This window comes from Solenopsis invicta, chromosome 8, assembly GCF_016802725.1.
Source record: "Solenopsis invicta isolate M01_SB chromosome 8, UNIL_Sinv_3.0, whole genome shotgun sequence".
Taxonomy (NCBI): domain Eukaryota; kingdom Metazoa; phylum Arthropoda; class Insecta; order Hymenoptera; family Formicidae; genus Solenopsis; species Solenopsis invicta.
In genome coordinates, this window is record NC_052671.1 from 2,078,578 (window position 1) to 2,102,215 (window position 23,638).

At 36.8% G+C, this 23,638-nt stretch overlaps 1 protein-coding gene across 4 annotated transcripts in view; it reads left to right on the forward strand.

Moving 5' to 3' along the window:
* The first annotated feature begins 505 nt into the window (after nt 1–505).
* The window catches only part of LOC105192841 (tyrosine-protein phosphatase 10D), a 35,115-nt gene continuing 11,982 nt past the window's right edge, over nt 506–23,638 (forward strand). For 2 of the 4 annotated variants that reach the window (XM_026134258.2, XM_011157094.3), the window contains exons 1-8: nt 507–3,373; nt 20,298–20,544; nt 20,794–21,069; nt 21,150–21,356; nt 22,091–22,444; nt 22,548–22,720; nt 22,812–23,175; nt 23,281–23,550. In XM_026134258.2, coding sequence (XP_025990043.1) covers nt 3,290–3,373; nt 20,298–20,544; nt 20,794–21,069; nt 21,150–21,356; nt 22,091–22,444; nt 22,548–22,720; nt 22,812–23,175; nt 23,281–23,550 — 1,975 coding nt within the window. In that variant the 5' untranslated portion in view covers nt 507–3,289. Of the gene's footprint in view, nt 3,374–20,297; nt 20,545–20,793; nt 21,070–21,149; nt 21,357–22,090; nt 22,445–22,547; nt 22,721–22,811; nt 23,176–23,280; nt 23,551–23,638 lie in introns of all 4 variants that reach the window. The other 2 variants (XM_026134257.2, XM_011157095.3) reach the window with 2 other exon arrangements.

Below are 23,638 nucleotides of genomic sequence, written 5' to 3' on the forward strand. Positions count from 1 at the left end.
CTGCTCTCTAAAGAAACATATTTCTTCCCGCATTTTTAAAAAGTTTCTTAAAAACACAGCATTATCTATTTATTTTAATATTCCTTTGCTATGTCCTACATTCTAATAAATATTTTATTATAAATAACATTTTTAGTAGCAAGAACAGAGAATATACTGGAAAAGAACAAATAGTTGCCAGCAAATTATTTCAACTGTAGAAAATGGAATTAGATACATCCATAGTAAACGCTTGGATTATTCATATCAAGATTGCACTACGGAAATAGAAAAGAACACATTCACGAGCTTTATTCATTATTTCGCTCGCAACTCGTGTTCTCATCTTCTAGCTACGCTACTGGGCTTCCTCGCACACAGCTAAATCATTCTCGTCCGTACATAACATACACCAGGTACATTTATACAATGTATACAACAAGAGCAAGTGAGAGGGAGCGACGACCAGAAGGGAAAAGCAGACCGACAGTTGGTGGGAGTCGAGGCAGCGGATGCAGTAGTGATGGCGGCTGCGTTGGATAACCAGCCGGAGCAGGCCAAGTCGAAAGAGTGAGGGAGACGGAGCAGGTAGGTAGGAGAGAGAGCCAGAATCGGAATGGAAAGACAGCCAGGTTGCTCGACGGGGTGGCAGGAGTGAGGGGCGAAGCCGAAGAGCGGCTTAGCCTGGCGCTGCCTCGGTCGTAGCCACGAGTAGAGTGTTGAGAGAGCAACTGAGGTCCCGTTGGCCCTGGTGGTCGGCCCGCACCGGGTGAGGCGTCATGAAAGCGCGCCAGTCGACCGTGCGCACCTACAGCCGTACGAGAGCACGCTGAACGCTTCGTTTGCTGTCCACATTTTCCGGCCCTTCCTCGCCGTCGCACCTCCGTCCGTTTTCGGAGCACGGCACGTTGACACGCGACGACCGGCGCGTTGGCGGATCTCTCGAGACGTTTCCCAGTTGTTCATTGGGATCGCAGGATGACAGAGGCGGCAGATGGATGTCCAGCTGGATCGGCGACTCCGCCGATGAACGAGATCGCGCGTTTGAGGGATGTTGTTCTCTTTCTCGTTGAGGAATCGTGATTGGGGCGGGTGAAGCAGCGCGGTCAGTGGCCCGGTTTTTTATTGACACTTTGGGACGGTGATCTCGGATAAGGAATACTCTCTTGTGCTTTTAACTAGAAAGTGTTGTTTTACAGTGTTTATTTTGAAATCCAGGCTTCGTTCATTTTTATAACGACAAGCGTGTAACTCTTTCCTCGGTGGCTTAATGAGGGTCTAGGGAGCGGCAAAGACAATGGCTTCGGAGTAATGCTCAGGTGTGTGCTCCTTTGTTAACCAAGACGGAGCGTTTGTATTCTTAACTACTCTAAATCTCTTGATTTCTCATGATTTTTGTCTCGACGGATGATTCAAGGATAGTTTCATATATCGTTAATTGTGACGTTTCACGCGGTAGTTTTTCTCATGCGCGATATCGTGCACGTGAATAGAGTAACGGAAGGAAGTGGACGCATGAAATCACAGACGATTTAATCCACTGATAATCCAGCCATAACTCATATTCCACAAAGTTCTCGTATCGTGTTTCGTTGTGAAGTTGAACTTGCATTTCATCAGCGACATCGGATGAAGCGGAGACAAGATAGAAGAAATCCATTGGCTTAACATATTTATGAACGTGATACATACAAAAAATCAGAATAATTAAGATTTTTAAAATTTCGACAAATAAAGATTTCGTAGTCCAACGACATAATTAACTGTTAACAATAAAACGAAAACAAGGTACATTGTAGTGAATAAATGCAAGAAAAAAAAATCAATCGCACACACCCTGGACAAAATCACCGTTTCCGATCACCGAGCAATTTCTCAGCTATTTTCAATGTTTCGTGAAGCTTGCTTCGTTACCTCATTGTTGTCACGTTGACCGCGCCGAAGGGTGCTACCCCTAGTTCGTTATTCCGTTCCACACTTTAGAGCACTCAAATCGTGAAGTAACGAAGGGAGGAGACTAATCCAGTACAGAAATGATATCGCATTTTTTGTTCAATAGACAGATGCGATGAGAAAAACGTATTTAAGAAAGAGTATTATAAAATAGAAGTAAAAATAGAACAATATGCTTTCTTTGCGAGAAAGCGAAGTAATTTTATAATCTTCTTCGGTTCACTGCTACGCTAATGTTATGTGATTTCTTTACGTCATATACTTCAAGAATAACGTCGAAGAAAACAAAGGTGCCTGATGAGCGAAAGAACCGGTATTCTATTTAAGAGCAACATGAAGAAAGGCAGAACAAAAAGACACGATACGCACGAGAGATAAAGTAGAGGCACACCTATTATACTTTCTTTATTAGCATAGTCACTTATGTATGTAGCGGTCATTGACATACATTTTCAACGTTAGATAGACGTCAAATTGTAAAAAGCAGTCATAGTAAAAACGAAAAATATAAATGAAAATTATATTAGATGTCTGTAGCAGCTAAGTTTTTTTTTAAGTAATTTTATACAAAGAAAACGTTGTGCAATAGTCAAAATTGATACAAGGAGCATTCCACTTCTAGATACATTTAAAGAGCACAACTGAATGTGCGAAACACATTTAGAAGGATCAAACTATTTCAATCCGATACGAAGATTTTGCGATTTGTCGAAGCAGAGTTTAGCGGGTAACGAGCGCCAAGATACCTAGAAACGATCTATGAAATGTTTTTTATTCTGGGAAAATTTACATAACTCCTGGTGCACCTGACGCAGCGGATGCACCAGACCCGAGTGGGAGGGAACTCAAGAACTAAGAGCAGCGACGTGCAAGAGCCGCGCATTAATCGAGCCTTAATCATTTCCTGCTGTTTTGGATTCGCGATAACATATAGCTTCAGTCCAAGCAGAAGGCTCGGCGACACACAGTTCGCCGACTGATATGGCAGCAGCCAACGTTCCTGCCATCGCGATCCCTCGGCTCCTCCGTCAGCGTCGTCGTCACTACCTTCGACACCGGCGTAGCTGTTCGACAACCAAACAGGTGTTACCGCGAGGTGCCCGGAGTGGGACACGCGATTTCTTGTGATACCGCACGCACGGTGCACGGAGACTCAAAGAGATAAGTCCCAGTGTCGTCGATCGATCGATGTGACACGCACATTCCTCGCGCATTCCTTCGTTACTTAACTGGACGCCGAAGGTGTCTTCGTGGGTGTCATTCCGTGAGGTGTCAGTGAGGTGTCTGGGTGAGGGCTGGATCAAGAGAGATTGCAACAAGAAGATTTCAACATTAGTGAATTTTGTATTCATCAAGGATGATGGACCATAAAATCTTCTCTCTGCAACCGGTATCCAAATTCAGTAGCATCCTTCTGCTGCTGCTGATTCTTCTGGCCGAGGTGAGTGCCAATGACCACATGGATCTAGGACATGTCGACAGAGTATTGCTTTATGCTAAAAACGTGGGTATTAGCGCGAAGGACGCGCATTAGTAAAACATGCGTACATGTTAAGTTATAATTTGGAAAATGATACTAGTTTTAAAAAGGCAATGTTTATTTTTTTTTCTAATATACTCTCGAAAGATATATTATTATTTATCTTTAATTCAAGCTTCCATTATCTTAAATTTTCCTATTCATAATTAGAAGATTATAAATTTAAAATTTATCAGAGAAGAAAGGCTAATAATTATGGTTCTAGTATTACTTGGACTTCTTACAATTTGTCAGAGTGGTACTCAAGAGTTATATTATTACTTTCCATCATTTATCCATGCACTAATTCATTTTGCATATGTATTTCGCTTTGATTCTTCTTTCTCTTGGTATGAAAATGACGGAGATTTGTTGTCCTTGCATTATTCCACTGAACTTCTATTCCTACTATCTCTGGGGCATATAGAGCGGCTAAATAATCTTGATCTAGGACATTCCACTCCGGAGAATGTCCTTTTACGTTGAAACGCGCGTACTTGAGACAATCTATAGGCGATGACGTATAGAAGCGTATTGCATAAACTTGCAAATTTAAATTTATGAGGCCGATACGCTAATGACACAAGCTTAACATGCTGAGTAAACAACTATATGTATAAAAGTCCGCAAAAATTAAACATTTATGTTTAAATTTCTTACTCCTTGATTAGTTTATGTGAATAATATAAAATTTGTAAATATATTTGACGTACTTTGATAGAAATGATTAAATGTATGTTTGAACAAGACCAATCCGCATCAAATCGCAAGATTCATCTGTTCAATGAAATTTCTATCAAAAGAAAAAATTACAGATCTGGATATGTACTCGGAAATACATATATAGGCGAAGAATATTAATTTCAGTTGAAGGAGTATGTACTCCCGCGACAGATTAAAGTCAGAGTTTGAGTTCTGGTCAACCGATTGGTGAAGGGGAACGCGACCGACATCCAGTCTTCTTTGCTCGATCGAATCGTATCTTGACATTGCGAAACTTCGCCTGGCTTTCTCAACCACGAATACATTGCCTTCGAATGTCGAATGTCTACTCCTGTCAGTATGGCGAATATCCAATCGTATTAGTGTCATTAGACTATATATCTGTGTCTACATATATGCTTTTTAATAAGAAATTTCCGGACGTAATAATAATAATTTATTTTCTCTCTAGCGTTAAATTAATCTCTTCAACTCAAACGCAACAAATTTCAATATTTTATTCGCCCTTGCGCAAGCACGATATATTCAGTCGGACACCAGTAGTAGCAGATTAAAGAGGCTTAAGTGTCTGCCGTAGATAATCAGAATGATTAGTTGTCGGAATTGTTTGCCGATGGTTAGACGGCGGATTACGAGATTTTCCTCCCTCTGCGAGAGAGGAGAAGAGGAATATATTTTTCCGGGTAATTTAAATATTTAACGCACTACGGAGTGCAGGAATTACGTAAATGAGTTTTTACTGACTTTTCCAAGAGCTAATGATTCCGTTGTACAACAATCAGACGGAGCGATATACGTTATGAGAATGTCATTTTGCAAAATTACACGAGGTAATGCGTTTACGTAATGATCACCATGCAATATTTGTCTATATAAAGAGATTTTTATTTTTATAACTTTATATTAAAAATTTTTTATATCACGTATTAAAAAGTGTTGCCATTAAATACTTATTACGTGTTATTTATAAATATTATAACATATTGCATATTAAATATAAATAATATGTAATAAGTACTTTTTTTAGATTGCCCTTGGAAAAAAGAACTGATGAAGTGTTTCGATAAATTGATTACTATATCAGTAACTAATGATATTTCATCAGATAACTTAAGAAATATTATCAGTTACTAATATAGTAATCAGTTTAGTGAAACACTTTCTCAAGGTTATATTCATAATGTTAATTATATTTTAGAAAATAGATGCCGAGATTGTTCCAGGATTACGTACAGTGTTTGGTTCAATGCGGAGAAGGGGAATTAGACGGGTTACGGTTTATTGACTAAAGGAAAGTTCGTTTGGCGAAAGTACGTCGCTTTATACCTAATGAAGCTCATAATGGGCAAAATAAGCTGTTGAATGTTCTGTGTTCGAAAGGAAGCCAACGCCCATTTAACCATCGTTATACGGTACTGTTCTACACACATCAAATCAATTTTGTCAATTTCATTGCCATGGTACATTCTTTACTGTCTTAAAAAGTCAAAATTGATCATTGCTTGTCATTAAACTTGACGTGGTAAATCTGTTTCACGGATATCATTATTGGAAAAACAATATAGGCACTCTGATGCAGAACTATTTAGTTGGACGTAAATCATTTCTGATAGAATAAAGAATAAAAAGTATAAAACTTTTATTTACATCTTTAATTATATTAAAAAGTATACAAGTCATTAATATCAAAAAGTGTTGTTTTATTTAATCACAAAATGAGTCACAGAATAATAAGTACCCATGAGAAAGAAATGATGTAATATGTAAAAGATATGCTTGCAACATATGATAGGCATCGATATTACATATATAAAGATATACATTTTACGAAGGAAATACTTGCTACTTTAAATAACTCGTTAATTGAAATCCACATTTCATAACTGATAATTAATTGAATGAATCATTAAATAAGTAGCGAATCGATTAAGCAATACTCTGTTTTGAAATGCGATTTCGCAAAAATATAAGAAATTGTGCTTAAGTGATTTAAAGAATTAAGAAATTATTGATTATTGATACTTTTTTTGTGATAAAGTATTAATTAGTTAAAAATCTCATTATGAATTAAATTAGATATTTAATTAGCATAATATAATTCAAGTTTAAAATACGCAAAATAATATTGAATCAAATTCATTCGTTATTTATTCAGTAGTTTTTGGTAAATTTTAGATTTTAGATTACAGATTTTTCTTCCACTTCCGGTTCCACACGTGCTCAATTTTTTATTCGTAAATTTGCTCGCTCTGCATAGTGCTCTATATTGTTTTTACAACACGTCAAGTATACCGGATGCTTGTTTATTTTGCATCATCACGTTCGCTCGTTATTCGTAAAATTTACATTTGCTCTTCCGCTGAAAGAGTTAAAATTTTTTAAACTGCTAAGTAAAATCACAACGAATTTCCGCTGGATATACGCATCGTTTTTTAATAGATCCTTTTTTGCAAAATAAAAGTAAAAAGACGACTTTATAATTTTTTATGTTTTATTGAATTATTTTATAACTGCTATGTACAAATACACATAAAATGCGTAATCTATAAATTAGAAATTGATAAAAATATTAATATATAAATAATAATAATAATAATAATAATAATAATAGTATGTCTTACTTCAAATAATAATAATTTATATGTTTTGATCGCTGTTTGTATTCAATTTTTCCCTTTTTCTCGTATTTTTAAGAGAAGAGTGTGGGTGCGATGAAATCATGGCATTATTGGCCCAGAATTCGAGGCTCATGACCGCGCTATATTAAACTCTTACCACGGAGACCCTGTTCACCGAATGCCTCGCAAATAGCTGGCGTCGTCATTTTTAAGTCGGGCACGTTACGCTACACATGCGATAAGTTACTTTGACATGCGAGCACATCGTTGGTCAGTCTACAGAGTGAACAAAAATCGTCTCCGATAGCTTCCCTACGATTAAAGTTCTCATCGGCATATGAGGGAGCTCAGCTTTATCGGAGTTTTACTTCAAAGTTTGAATAAATATGCATTTATCGGATATTCTTTTCTCTTTTTTTTTTTTTGTTTTTTACTGAAAAGAGCGATTGAAATATTGCCTTATTTAAATATTACAAGAAAAGTACGTACGTTCTGCGAAACTCTCTTATATATCTCAACCATAGACAATTACATGCAATTATACGCGGAATAAAAACAGTGTTATTTGAAATACTTATTTTACTAATCGCTTAATGGTTCATAGATAATTATTAGATTATTGAATAACTGAGACAATGTAATTAATAATATAGCATATCTAATTATTACTAAATAAAGATGAAAATCTATAGACAGTGATTACTGTGAATATCCGACATACTAAGAATAATAATTTAATCAATTAAAATTTAAGACGTATTTCGAAATAGACCAAGAAGACAGTAGGCTTAATATTTTTTTTTATTTCGTTACGCTTGTAGCCTACCGGAAACGGCGTCTTGCAAAGGCAAGGACAAGCCGCACGTGGTGCTCTGCTGAGTGTCAAACGGCTTCGGTTCATCCGGATGCGACTATATCTTAAACTAGCTCGGGAAGATACGGCTGCACATGTGACAAAAATAGAGCAGACGGGAGAAATAAATCACCGTTCACTCGTCTGAGCCATATCCGAGGCCTTCGATCGCGTCTAGCTGTCGTGAGTGGCTTGCAAAAACTGAAGTCGAAGCAATCCACAAGCAAAAACAGGATTACAGAAATATACATGACTCTGTATAATACGCACAAGTTCATAGTCGGATTACATGCGATAATATAAAAATATTATAGTCGTTATGAATAATGGATTGATGAAACCAAAGTGTTATAGAAGGGAAGCAGAACTCACTTTCTCTAACTTTCTTCGTAATTGAGTTAAAAGCTGAAAGCTTCCAATTTAATATAATTAAACACAAAGTGTATAATCAGAAAGTAAATATTTGATATTAACATATTACACGTACATTAATTGTTAAATAAGAGCTTTAAATAGTTTTATTATTTTCTCCAGAATTTATGTTCCATGTAATGTTTCATCTTTGTTATAAATCTTGAGAAATGAAAAATATGTTTTACTTATATATTCTACATATTATTTATCATAATATAAAATATTTGAAATAGTAATATTAAAAGAAGATTTCTTCCATTACACTTGCCATCGCATATTCTTTTTAGAATTCTCAGTAATTGTTTACGTAAGTAGACCTTTCGATATTTTTCTGAATATTGAAGTTAATATTGTATCGCGAGACTCTTTTAAATTATCATTCTATATAATCTATCAAATGTATTCTTTATTACATGACAACTGTCACATTAATTTTCTCTGTATTTCAAAGAAGGATATTATTAAACACTCATATATTATGCTGTCACGAAATCGCATACGATGATTGCAGAAATAATTTTCAAATGCACAATTATCAATATAAATTTGCCGCTTAATTCCACACGTCATGTTTCAAATTTTCCGCGCGATATTTCCTTTTACACATAATTATTTACGTGATTAAATAATTTACTGCACTTCTGCTATTATCGCGCGCTGGATAAATCAATATGTCTATTCTTAACAATCGTTTCGATACACCTCTGAAGCTTTTCAGTGCAAATAAATATTCTCAATTTTACTCACGCGCTTTAATCCGCTTGCTCATCCGTTTTCTCGCGTGTAATAAAAGAGCCGGAATAAGAGAACAAAAGTACGTGTGATGGTGCACCACGCGCGTGGTTCTCTGACGTCGGTGGACATAAAAGAAGAGAGGCAACGCTTCGCTTTTTTGTCGCATCCCGACTCATCCCTTTGCCTCCTGGTCGCATCCGCGTGAACACACTTGCAGTTTCACTCCCGCTTTCTCTCCCCGTTCTTTCTCATTATTGTATGTATGTACGCATTTGTACGAATGCATTTGGTTAAATTGCACATCGCGCTTTTGAAAAAAGAAACAGTGCGTTTGACGTCATTCCGCTGTCGGTGGCATCTTTTTCGCACTCAAGGATCGCAGCGCGTTCATGGCTAAGTTTTTTTTTTTAAATCGCGTCTTAATTAAAACGAGTTACATCCTGCTTTATCCTATGCTGATTCATCTTGAATCATTCTCTATACGTCAACGTCTAGCAACTGCGATTTGCACAAGAAATCCTCAAGTTTACCTTGTTGCAAAGATAAAATTGCAAAGATGATGCGATAAGGAGTTAATTCTACGTGGATCTCTTATTGGTTGCACTTGCATTGAATTTTCACAATGCACAGGAAAGTAACGGTTGCATAACTGTATCGATAAGCACTCCGTAGAACGTGAGCAAAATTGTATTGGTTACACATGAAAAGAAAGCCGGCGTAGCATATTTCACGTCGTTATTAATCAATTTTGCCAATTATTGTACAGCAAAAGCACTTATTGGAAAATTTTAATGCATTAAGATAGTTAGTTCTACTAAATTTACAAAATTATTTTGCCATTGTACCTTAATTCTTATTATCTGCAAATCATTCATTTTGCTGTGACAACAACATATTTAGTGAAGACAATTTTTATTATTTATAATTCAATTGCAAATAAGTTTACTTTAGTAGCAAATTAAGTTTCCGTAGAAGCATTTGAACATTTTAGCAAAATTCTTTTCTTTTTTTTTTTGTAACGAGAATTCTGTTGTAATATCAAATAATTAGTAATGGTAACGATCTGTGCCGCTTTCACGTCGGATATGCAGTGGTAGAAACGATTTTTCGTTGAGATAACGAAATTCCTTTTCTCCATGTAAATACATGTTTACGTGATGGTTGAAAAGAACGCTTTTTCTCAAATTATATTTTGATATGCGTTAATGCTGTAACATTGTGAAATGTAACCTGATTTTAGTATTTTGACGGAAACACCGAAAACACGTAAAACATACACGTTGCAGAAATTTATTTGCGGACGTAAGAAGTTTGCGCAAGTTTAATTGTAATTAGAGCAGATTAAAGTGGTTTTATATTCGGCACACATTGAGTTGTTTCTAAATCCCAATTTCGCTTATTATAATTACAGGTAAAACACGCAGCAAAAAATACATAGATAAATTAACACCACTGTAGAGCCTCCAAAAAAGCCTATTTTTGATCATTTTTTACGGGAAAACGAAAACGGTAACGTAAAATCCGTTTTAAGTACCTTATTCTATATACTTTGAAGTATTAAAACAAAAATTTTTTGCATTTTTTTATTACAAAATGGCGGTGACAAAGCTTGGCAACGATGACTACTCGTTTCGAAAGGTGTCTGCCGCACCAAAATCTGCTACAATTTTTGCTCTAGAACAAAAAACTAATTTTTTTTTAATTCTTTATGTCATTAGCTAACGAAGTACGTATGAAAATTAAAAAATAATATTTTTTTGTAAAAATGATACAAGTTTGAAGAAAAATATTTATTTTTTGCAAAAAATTTTGCAGAAAATTGTTTATAAAAAAAAGTTTACAATGAAACGTAAAATCCGTACGTACTTCGCTGACAAATGTATTTTAGAAGCTACAGTTAAAATTTCAAGTAAATTGGTCAAGATTTATGGAAGTTATGAGTGCAGGAAGCTTAAAAAAAGTCATTTCGAGAAAAACGCGTTTAAAGTTTTATGTAACAGAGATAGAAATTTGTCATTTACCTCTAATCTGCAATGTCTGCACCATACAATTGGCCTTTCTTATTGATGTTTGCCTTTTCCTGATCCCTCTTGGCCGATTTTAAAGAAAATTCACTGTAGGTAGCTAATTCTCTTATTATTTTCAGAAGAATTCCTTCACAAACGCTTCAAATCTTACTGAAAAGTACGATGCTTCAAACTTCCAAAAACACTTAGGGATCTTTCTTCGCTTTTAGATCTTTTGTACCTTATTTCTAAGACCTTAAAGTATCATTTAAGCAAAAAAACCCGATTTTTTAAAAATTCTACAGTGGTGTTACCCCTTAAATCACATGCACTTGTACTTACAAGTGCAATTAACAAATCCATCAACTGTTGCATAAATCTCTTCAGAGTGTAAATATTCACATTAAAGATAAATTTGTTCATCAGTAAAGTTAGAGTTACATGTAATAAAACGTGTAATGTTTTCATTTATTATTAAATTATTGAATTATTCATCGAACTTGCGTTCTTATCGACTAAAAACTCTATCCTTTTCGAAATACAAAGTAGCTAATTTTTCATAGTTTTAGTTAATGATCACAGTTCAGCCTTGTAGATCCGCAGACACATTTATTCCAAATGAACAGCCGGATATACATATATATATATATATATATATAATAAAAATGGAAATCGCGATACGAATCGTGTATTCTAGAAGCGTTAATTTATCATGCAAATCATCAAATCCCCGGATGTGTTAATTACTTTTAATTCATATTCAAAACGCAAATAATTCACTAGAAGATCGGCGATAATTATTTCTAAATAATAGTTCAAATTGTAGTTAATCGCAAATGCTCGTTAGTGATAACAGATACAATTGTTATTTTAGTTTGTTTAGTAATCTCGATCAATAATAATTCCTATTACATATTAATAATGACATAATCTTGGACAATCTTAAATTATTTTACATAACAAACAATTAATTAAAGATGAATTAATTATCTTCTTGTTTCATGCGAGCGTACAACTTTACTATGACTAGTAATGTTTCACTGAAATGTTAAACGCCAAACTTTAACTTGCTCGCTCGTCCCAAGAGTAGTATGATCACACGAACGATGACGCAAGCCTTAATTACGCAAAGTCAAAAGTTGCATGGTACATAAATGCGTCACGAATAGCTGAGGCACAAGCACGCATTTTATGTCCAAATGAGTTTGCAACATCCAAGTTACAGCAAAGTGTACTCCTTTGCCAATTAAACGCATCTGAAGTCCTGTCTCATCAGATTGACGCCGTGGAAGGACGCTCTTCGCCATATAACAATATTAATTTCATATTATATTATCATATCAGAAGTTTTATATTAAAAGAAAAAAAAATTAGAATGTCTTTCAGACTTTTTACAACACCCTTCAAATATTTTTACTATTTGATCTTTGTTTAAACTTCTTACTTTACATTGGCTATTGCAATGACTATTCTTGAAACGGAGAATAAATATGTATTATTCTGGCCTTTTGTAGCCAGAACTGCGCATAATGTGACAAAAAGTATTTTTATAAAATTGTTAATTTTATAAAAAGTTTTTGGATCATACTGAATTCGACAAATTCTTCGAAAAAAAGCGAACAATGCTATATTCCTAGTTTTGTTTCGCAAGTCGCTTCGATCATGCAAGCGCAAATAAATCCAATAGGGGTACTATCGTTGTGTGAGATATTGCACTCTCTAGAACTTTCGGTAGGTAGAAGCATCCAAGCGAGCGACCTAACAATCACCTACAACGTCTGTATCATGGGTTATGCAATCATCAATCACCTCACGCGCAGGTAAATGCTTTTTCACAGCGATTCGCCATTCGCCGTGGCCGCGCGGAGAGTCGAATCACCGCGCCGAGGAGCCGCGGGCATTTGGTAAACAGGAAGTGATTGTTGGGTGCACGCGGATCTTATCTAGGTTTATCCTACAGTGTACTGAATACGCAGCCTCAGGTGCGCGTCGGATTGTTACTACGAAAAATATCGGATCGAGACGAAGATGGAATTTATGCAAATGTCATGTTATTGCCAGACGCATCTTTGATGCTATCATCTTTTTTTTTTCTTTTCTAGCAATAACCGAGAGGATCTATGAATAACTAAGCGGCTCAAGATGAGCCTTCGCCAGAGGCTGATTTACAGATAAAGCAGCGATTTATTCGTTATACAACTGATGAATCCGACGAACAGCGTTGTTTTTCTTTTCGGCAGATAAAATTGTCACTTCGCGTAAATTACTTTTTTTTATTCCGTGAGAAACGATGGTTGTAGTTGATGTTTCTCACCGAAACTATCGGGTACTTGCTGATAAAGCTGGAGGTAGTAAATTCCTTTAGTGAAATGAAATTCTAACAATGCCAGCTATTACGTGAAAACATTTCTGCAGTCGCTAGCTATTAATGATTGTAGTAAGATTTCTTTACTTATTCTTTACTTTACATTGCCGTCGTTAAAAACTGAAGAAAAAAAATGCCTTTCACGTAATAATGATGCGTAGGCATAACATTTGTGTACGTGTAAGAGTATGTACAATGCGATTAGCATACCACTCGACTGATGCATCGTCGCTCATTTTCAATCTATAATTTAATTGCAAACATACTTCTAGCAGTTTCCATCTAACAAACAATTTTAAATTTAATTGTTCTAAAGTGCAGAAACATTGCCGCATTATACATATATATAACTATTAACATGTGCTTTTTGCTACTTTTGTTTTGAAAGGAAGAAAATATTTAATAAACAAACTAAATGTATATAGTACACTAGTGACGGGCTCTAGTACGTTGACAGCGAATATCTTTTAATTTTTTTTTTAACACAGAAAACTTATCCAGCGGTCTCATCTTTTAGTTGCCCCTACAAAAAGATGTCAAAGCGATCCACCGAGCAGTTAATGAGGCATTATATTGCGCTTGATATGGCACGCCCCGCATTTATCGTTTCTTTGGGGGGAAGAAATCGGTCGAGCACATTATCGTAAGACACGTCGTTTGTTTTGAGCACGTACGTGACACACCGCTCATTATTAACAATATTATTTCGCCGTTGTTTTCCAGAAGCACACTTCCGCTGCGTTTATCAGGACCAACTGAATATTTTCAACGTAACGGCCTAATACTTTTACCGTGTTATAAAGGCGCAGTATTTCCGTTGTCACATGTGTGCGAAAAGAAGTAATACTGAAAACGGATTACCGCGCGATAGCTAAACGCAAGCAATGTTATCGCCGCGCGGAATGTCGTTACGAACACGCGTGGTTGATAAGGACTTTTCGCCTCTGTGTACAATCGCATGGTTACCGACTAATCGTTTCGCGCATTGGAAATTAGAATTTCAAGTTTGCAATGAAAATATTCAGCAATTGGAAATGCGCGCGATTAAAAATATGAAACTATTCTGACGAAGATAAGAGACATCGGGCTCGCCACCGATTCGCTATCTCATTGACATTGCGGAAATGCGATGACTGGCGAGCGAGAGATTTTAACGCTGCGCGTATTACGGCCGAGACGAGATTTCTGCTTAACAGTCCCGTCACATTTCCGATTTGTTGGCAAGCGGACCTCGGACAGCACGTCAGCGTCAGAGGGAAATTATCGTAATGATTCCGTTCCCAATTACGCGATAATTGCATTACGGTCATTACCGACCATTTTTTCTTCCTGCTGCGTATCCCAAACGGCCGCTTCACTGCCACGCTTCGTCAATGACGCGGACAATGTAACAGGATGATCACGCGATGCGCGTTACATACTGTAAAAAAGTTACATAATCAGCAAAGAGAGAGAGAGAGAGAGAGAGAGAGAGAAACAGCCGGATCGAAGCGTTAATGCAACGTCCGGCTGTAAATTTACTTTACTTGTTTGCGTGTTAGCGCAAGAAACACTGCGCTTGTTCACGGACGATACGCGGGAATGTGGGTCGATTTGTGATCGATCAAATGTAAATGTATGTATAGTACAATACGCGCATTCGTGAGCAATTTACTGGCAAAGCGAGCACAATAGAATATATCCGCGGCACGTCCTAAAATGCTGTGTCACACCCGACGGAATATATCAGCGCAGGAAATTTTTCGACCAGTCGAGTAATTTGAATAATGCAGATTTTTTTTTGTTCGGGTTTTAAATTATACGAACTTTTCGAACATCGTAAAATATATACTCAAACAATTTGCCTGTGAATATTCGACTAAATTAATAAAATAAGTCTAGACGAATTATTATAAAGAGAAAGTTATATTTACAACAGACGTTATTTTCATTTAAATTTTCCTTGACATGGGACTTATTTATATTATCGAATCTTTAAAAATTGAAAGTCGAGAAATAAAATTCGATTATTGTTCTCGTTCGAATTTGAACGTTTAATTTCCGAAGTACGTTTCCAATAACTTCTTAAATTTTTTGAAATTGTTTCAAATCTTATGATCCATGTATATGTAAATATAAATCTCAGGTACGTTTGGAATTAATGTATAAATTCATTTTGATAACGGTCAATAACGGTGGAGAGAGTGTCACGCAAGACGTGCGTGACGTTAACGTAGCGATTATCTAAGAGCAACATGCATTTCATTATTACCACCGATTTATCTTACCGTTATTATTTTGTTGTACGGCCATTAGTAAATTAAAGTACTCCCGTTTAATTAATCACGGACTATTAATTATCATAAAGCGTGGCTTGCGCCATCACAATGTTTCGAATAATAAACGTTATAAATAGCTTTTACTGTAACTTTTTCCAGCCCGACGTATTGGATATATTCGCACCACGTTTTTGTGACATAAATATCATCGCGAGACAGATAAGGAAAATAATTATTAGCCTGGCTCCGTCCAACGGCATTAAAAAAATATATATATATGTATAATTGTTTAAAAATAGACATGAGGACACTGAGTGGCGATTAAAAGGGAAGAAAGGGAAGGCCACCGTTCACGAATCGAACAAGGTCGTGCAACAGGTTTTGCAAGGGGTAAAAATGGCGAAACACGCGAGCTACTTAGAATCTTCTGTGTGTACATTCGAAACGAGCGCCTTTCTTTATTCTCTTTGTGCGAATAAAACGATCACCGGATTTACGATACACTGGATGTTTTCCTGAGTGCGCTCGTAACAAGAACACAGACGGACAACGTGATAGTGCACGTCTTATATTTATACGTTTCGTAAAATTAGCAAACGAGAAAATGCATTTTATATACGAAATTTATAAATATAAATAAATATATGTATATATATGTATATATGAAAGTGGCTGCAGTCGCTTTTGTGGTCCATGGGGCAGCCTCGTTTTTAAAACCACTGTAAGGACGACAGCCTCGGAACATTTTATTCATTCCAACGCTGTTTGCCTACATTTATGCCTGGAATTTTTTTCCGAGACTCGGTTTGTCCGTTTGTTTCTGGTATTCTATGCACGATCACGTTCTCACTTATTTACGGATTCGGAGCCCGTTCATGAACCAGAATGCGTCCCACACATTTGTACCTTTGATGCCGTCCTAGCTCGGGTGCGGCGTGACTGAGACAAAGGGAATATCGGATTCCTGTCCCGCTATATTGACCAGCCTGCCGCTCGTAGCTAATATGTAAAATAGGATTTCCAACGAGAATTCATCTCGACTTACTCTTGGGACGAGACAAAGCGGAGTCGAGGACGTAGACCTGAGAGTCTTTCGTTTCTGTATTACTATTCCTCTCGAATACAGTAGCCTGCGTACTTCTTTAGTAGCTTCACAAATAATTCTTGCTAATAGAAACTTTTCAACAGAAGAGGAAATGACGATACCGACAAAGATAATACGTGATATCGAACGATACGAATATGAATAGAGGATGCAGTCAGTTAATTCCGATGTCGACATAATGCACCGGATGGCGAGTAATCACGATTCATCATGCTTGCTATACTTATTTTATTCAAATCGATATTAACTTGTATGATCTCTTGAACAACTGATTCAAAAATTACATCACAGTATCACACACACACGTATATAATATTTCTAAAATATTTTAATATTAAAAAAAGGAAACTGCTCTTCTAATTATTCAAATATTATAACAAAGAAAAATTTTTTAAATTAAAATTTCCAACCTTTTTTTTGAAGCACACACAGTTCTTATCATATGTGAACCTAATATGCCACCAACTTTGTTGAACACACGATCCGCTCGATATCCGCTAACGAAAAAGGAAGTGAAGCTTATTTAGTACTCTAATATGCGATGCCAAGGTAAACAAAGCAAAATGATGAACGGCGCATATCAGTTACAAAGTGTCACAGACACGACGCTGATGGGATGTCACGCGGATATGTGACTTCCACCTCTTCCACCTACTTCCATGTACTACATTGAACGTGAACGAAAACGCAAGGTCGCAAATACGCTAGGCGCGTGACAACAGTCAACCGGAAGTGACGCGGGCGCGCTAGACCTCAAACATGCGATCGAGAGCTACCTATACTTCACGGACAGCCGCTGGATGCTACTTTCTACTTTCAAAATCTCAACTGGAAGTGACGAACCGTCGTCATTACTTGGATCAAATATTCCAGTAAAATGTAATAGAGAAAAAAATCTTTTAATTGCTTTAAAACTGAACGTAGCGCGACTATATGCTGAAATAAATGTATGTCGAGGTATTTTTAAAGCGACATACATGATATAGATACACACTATAGCCTAAACGTTTCTATAAAACGCGGTGAATCTATTCTGAAACGGGGCTATGCAGATCAATGAAATGTCAAAGTATTTTTGGAATGACATTTACGATGTGAATACTGAAATGCAGTTTTTTGCTACTCACAAAGATTTAGTTAAGAACGCATAAATGCAGCTGCATCGATTTATCTAACGTTATTTGAGGCTCCCATGACAAGCCGATGTTTAGATTAGTAAGTCACGTTGGATATATTTCATATTGCAGTATTACATATCAAATGACAGTAATTTAATCGTAGTTATATAATTTGCAAATTATCTTCTTTCTTTCTCAAATGACGTAGATACGCAAACAGATATTCGTTCATTACACATTTTGAAAGGATTGAAATAAGTACGTTTTAAGTGACTTTTAAACGACAATGATGATTCTCTTTATAAAACGTATTTCCACAAAACGTTCAAACATCACTTTTGGTCACGACAGGTCGCTAAATCTCCGATTACTACGTTTTTTTTATCACTCTATGTAAAATGCACCGCGTAATTTACTACAATGTCGACATGCCGCATTTAATCATCGCGCGGCAAATACCTTCAGCCGCGAAGTGAATTTATTCCCTTCGAGGCATGGGGCAAACGAAATTCTCGCGTGCCTCAGCCACGTATTTCCCGATTATCTCTGCCAGGTCGGCGTGCTATTCGTGCCTTCTTTGTACAATTAGGAGTTTTTGTCGTCATCCGTACAACGTCAAGCACAAGGGATAAACTGCCTGTGGGGGGTACGATTGAGAGAAATGAAGGGAAGGTGGGAAAAGAGATGTTGCGATAGAAAGAGACGGAGAAGGGATCAATATGCACCTCATTGTCGCGAGCGGTTGTAGGAAAAACGACTTCGTCACTTTAAACCCGAATAGACGTTGAAAGATTCAACGTAGTGTTAATAATAGACAAAGCTAATCAATGTTGCTTTAGAGTTTTTATCTATAGAATAGTTCACTTTACTGTAAATTATAAATGTCAAATTATATTAAGACTTATTGAGAAGCCTAATAATTTATCTTTCTTATACTTAATCTCCCTGTCGATTATCCTAAATAGGTATTGATGATTCGCATTATCCCTCTGACAATTTTAAGAGACATTTGGCTACTACGATTTTTTCTCATTATATCGGTTTTTTTTTATATTCGATATGTATATCTAAAGATTTAATATTTAATAAAAGAAATTATGTCTTAGGAATTTTAACTTGCGGTTTTTTTTTCTTACAAATAAAATTTTTCCGTCGAGAATACATTAGATGACCTAGTATATTAAACATCAGCTGCAGTGAGCTCTCTATTACGTGTCAGCAGCAGCGTTACAGGTTTTGCGGTATGCAATCTTTCCCACGTCTGGGAACGCATTGCTTCCCAGTGTATATGTCGTGCACACATGCTGTCTGTCCGTAAGAATCATAAGAATTCATAGCTACGAGTAGCCACGAGTACATACATTTAAAATCAACATACAACGTTTGCGTTATTTCCCACAATCATCACTTCAATCTTTTATACCTAACTGGAGATATTCTTGGGATCAATGCGAATAAATTAATTTTTCTTCGATTTACAAAGGGTTTTGTGCGCATATTGTTGTATCATAAACTTAACAAAGTAACATGTTTTGTTGACGAACGCCATTAGCCCGAAAGACTTTGAAAAATTTTTATGTGAGAAACAATTTAGTGACTAAACGCTTGTGTTGCCATAAACACGCGGCTGGAAAAATGAGCAAAAACGTTTTGTACAAGGGGGCTGGACAAACGTGCATTCGCAAGTTAATGGCCAATATTTCGCGATGGAGAAAGCGAAGCGCTGAACGGAGGTCGTGGGCCTCGTTAAAAGCCGTCCATAAACTTAGAGTCGTTTCACACTGTGGGAATCACGATATCGTGCAAGAATCAAACGTATCGAATCGAATAACCGTTTGCTACGTGAGAGCGCACGAGTTTCTTGCTGTCGTAGGTGTTATCTTTACATCGATGGGAATAAAAATAGAAGAGGAATCGATGACACAATATATAAATAATCCTTATTCAGTTTCTTGATTATCTGTAAGGATGCCAGAACCTTGAAATTCAAGCTACATCGCTGATTTATAACGGATCCTTACTAACACGAACTCGACCCACGGATCACGGTTACGACATTGCGTGGCGAAGCCGTAAAAGCATACAGGCATCGAGATGAGTTCAAAACAGTTAGATGTACGCATGTTCTCATAGAACCAGGTTGCATAAAGACACTGCATAATCTAATTCTATTCAAACGTAACCGAGCCTTGTTCTATATAATTAACTTACATGTACGCATGTGTTTATGTCAAATTATGAATTAATGACCCACATATACGTAAAAGAAAAGAAATTGGCCGCAATACCGTTATAGATATTTTATTCAATGTGTGAAAGAGCATGTTCTATCACCAGCAAATGTATTTTGTTATTACTTTAGTGGCAGAATAAGAACTAATTTGTTGTATCCAAATTAATAATAAGAATCAGCAAAACAATTTTCAGGAAATAAAATTAGCAGTTCTCTTAACGAACATTTTTCTGTTTAATATTCTTAATATTAACAAATTTTGATAATATAGTAATGACAAATATTACATTAATTTCTCTCTTTTCCATATATTAAACATATTGTAAATGGAAATGTTATATTGCCACGAAGTTATTAATTATGCGAATGATGATACAAACGTGCGAATTAACGACGGTTTATGTATGTTTCCCCTCAGGTCACGTACTCGGCTGATCTCGCGATCGAGATACCGGGCAATCTGAGCCAGGGTGGTTCCTGGTACCGTTTGGATTACAGCCCACCCGTCGGCTCTCCACCGCCAAATACCACCATAGCCGCCACCGACATCGGTGATGTCATAAAGTTCAGGGACGGCCTGCCTGGGACGAGATACGAGTATTGGCTGTACTACAGCAACAGTACTCTTCACGATTGGCTGACATGGACCGCGTCAATTACGACACGTATGTAATCTGATCTTATTTAACGAGATTTTTAATAGCTTTCTAAAAATATAAACTGTTTACTTTCGTAGCTATTATATCCAAATGCTTTGCATAAGACTTATCTTGACAGTTTTGTTGATTTGTCAAATTAACGTCTGAACAATTATAATTGAAAACACAGAGTTACAGACTAACAAGCAAAAGACTGCCTGATTTGCCATGAGTCTCTCTGGGAGAGTCAGTATTAATATAATTTATTTCATTTAGCACCCGATCCTCCATCAAACTTGACGGTATCGGTACGAAATGGGAAGACCGCGATCGTATATTGGTCGCCTCCGGCTCAGGGGAATTATTCCGGTTTCCGGTTGCGGACGCAGAGCTTCAGCGATACCGGAAATCCCAAGACCACCGTCATCCCCGTCGATTCGGTACCCTACACCCTACGTGATCTCACTCCCGGTGCCACGTACTCGCTTCAACTCTTCACCGTGTTAGATGCCAAAGAGAGCGTCGCTTACACCAGTAGGAATTTTACGACAAGTATGTATCATAAATATTAAAAGAATTACAAATGTTTCGTAAAGATCGATATACACGTCTAGCAATTGGATGAATTACAGAACCGAACATCCCGGGAAAGTTCATCGTCTGGTTCAGAAATGAGACGACGCTGCTGGTGCTATGGCAACCGCCTTATCCGGCCGGAATATACACACACTACAAAATTAGCATAAATCCACCGGACGCGATAGAATCCGTTCTCTACGTGGAAAAGGAAGGCGAGCCACCTGGTCCTGCACAGGCAGCTTTCAAAGGACTTATTCCAGGTCAGTTGTTTACTATCGTGTAATCACCCGTGCATATTGCGAAACTATCGGGTATATCAAATCAACCAGATTGTATTGTAAACGTTTCAAGATACATTAGACTCCGAATCAATCTTGAACGGAAACAGTGTTTTAAAACAATTCAGTAAAAACAAATAAATTTCAGACGTTATTCAAATATTATTCGCATCAATCTCAAATCGATTTTGTTCCATTCTTCTAGATACAAAATAGGGCTACTCGAAGTAGATTCGCGAAGTAGAAAGTATACATTTGCTGTAAATAGAGCAGTGCATGAGTTGCAATACGAGTAGTTTCCACAATTGTATCAATATTTATCTTTTCTACCATTAAGAACAATATTAAAGTCTACTTAATAGAACGTGAATAATCTTGCTAAGAAAGTTCCTTATCTTAAAGATTTATATTTATAAATCAGACAAATAATTATAAAAGAAATTATTTAGCTTTAATTTGTATTGAACGTTTCGTTTTCTACATTTAATATGCAGACTACGTTTAATTATGCCTGATTATACAAGCACGCAACGGAATTCGTTATCGCGACTATGATGTTTCTTAGAAAGTAGTAAAGCTGCGCAAGAAAAAATTCAAAGAGAAACTACTTAATTTTTAAAAGCATTCTTAAGAATGTAAAAATAAATTTATTATTCCTTTTAAAATAGTAAAAATTGCATTTTATTTCTCTAAATTGTTTGCATTTTCGATTACAGGTAGAGCGTACGACATTTCTGTGCAAACTGTTTCCGAGGATGAAACATCCGCGCCCACCACAGCCCAGTACCGTACGGTACCGTTGCGTCCGCTCAACGTAACATTCGACAAATCGTCCATAACATCGACTTCTTTTCGTATGTTTTGGAACCCTCCCAATGGAACATCCGAGTTCGACAAGTATCAAATATCGCTCGGTAGTAACCGGAGGCTTGCGCCAGTCACGCGGAACCGGGACGACGAGAACAGATGGGAATTTAAGGACTTGGAGCCTGGCAAAACATATCAAGTGGTGGTGAAGACGGTTTCTGGCAAAGTCACCAGTTGGCCGGCCAGTGGAGATGTCACTCTGAGTAAGTGTTTATTTCCTGTCCCTTACTACGGTACCTATAGAAAATAATGCCCTCTTGATTATTTACAATTAAATTATTTCTTCATTCTTTGCTATACTTGTAGAACCGCTACCTGTTCACGATCTGAGGACGGTGATCGATGAGAAAACTGGTATGGTAGAAGTCTCCTGGAGTCCAGAGAATTCCAGCATGCAGGATAGTTACAAGCTGCAATACCATGAAGTGGAAACAACGATTGGTGGTGACAGTAACACTTTGACGACTGATAAGACAAAGGTGAACGTCTTACAAATTATTAAATAAGAAAAATTAAACCTTCACAGTTTTTGTTTTATATATTTTACTGACGTAATTGTTAAATTGTCAGGTCACGCTGGAAGCTCTGCTACCAGGAAGAAATTATTCCATAATAGTTCAAGCGATTAGTAATAAAGTCGAGTCGAACGAAACCGTTTTATATCAAGCGACACGTCCTGCTAGTCCTGTAATCGAAGATCTGAAGCCTATCGAGAAAGGTCTAAACATTTCCTGGAAGAGCGACGTCAATTCTAAACAAGAGAAATTTGAAGTGACCCATAACAGGAATGACACTGGAGAAAGTGCCACCACTCTGACTACGGAATCGCATATTGTCTTGGAAGATCTTTATCCTGGTGCGGCATATGAGGTCAAGGTCTTTGCCATTAGCCATGGACTCCGAAGCGAGCCGCACGATTACTTACAAGCCGTCCGTAAGTAATAAATTGAATCAATTTCTTACGTTATTATCTCTTATTTAACACATCAATCGTGGAAGTTTATTTAATATATTAAAAATTTATTGAATCACTTTTCAGTGCCTCATCCCCCGAAGAATCTCAGTATCGAAAAAGTCACGAGCAATACCGTCGTCGTACACTGGGAAGCGCCGACAGACTCAATATTCACTGAATACTCTATTAGATATCGTACAGAGGACGATCCCAGATGGGTCAAACTCCCCAGTGTTCGTGACACGGAAGCGGAAGTAGCGGATATGACGCCCGGCGAAAGATATACCATACAAGTGAACACCGTCAGTTACGGCGTCGAAAGCTTGTATCCGTTGCAAGTGAATCATACAGTCAGTAAGTACATAGCGAATTATTACATAATTTCTGATAATGATTCATTCGATTGAAATAATTAACAGCGATCTAAAACACAGGCTTAGAT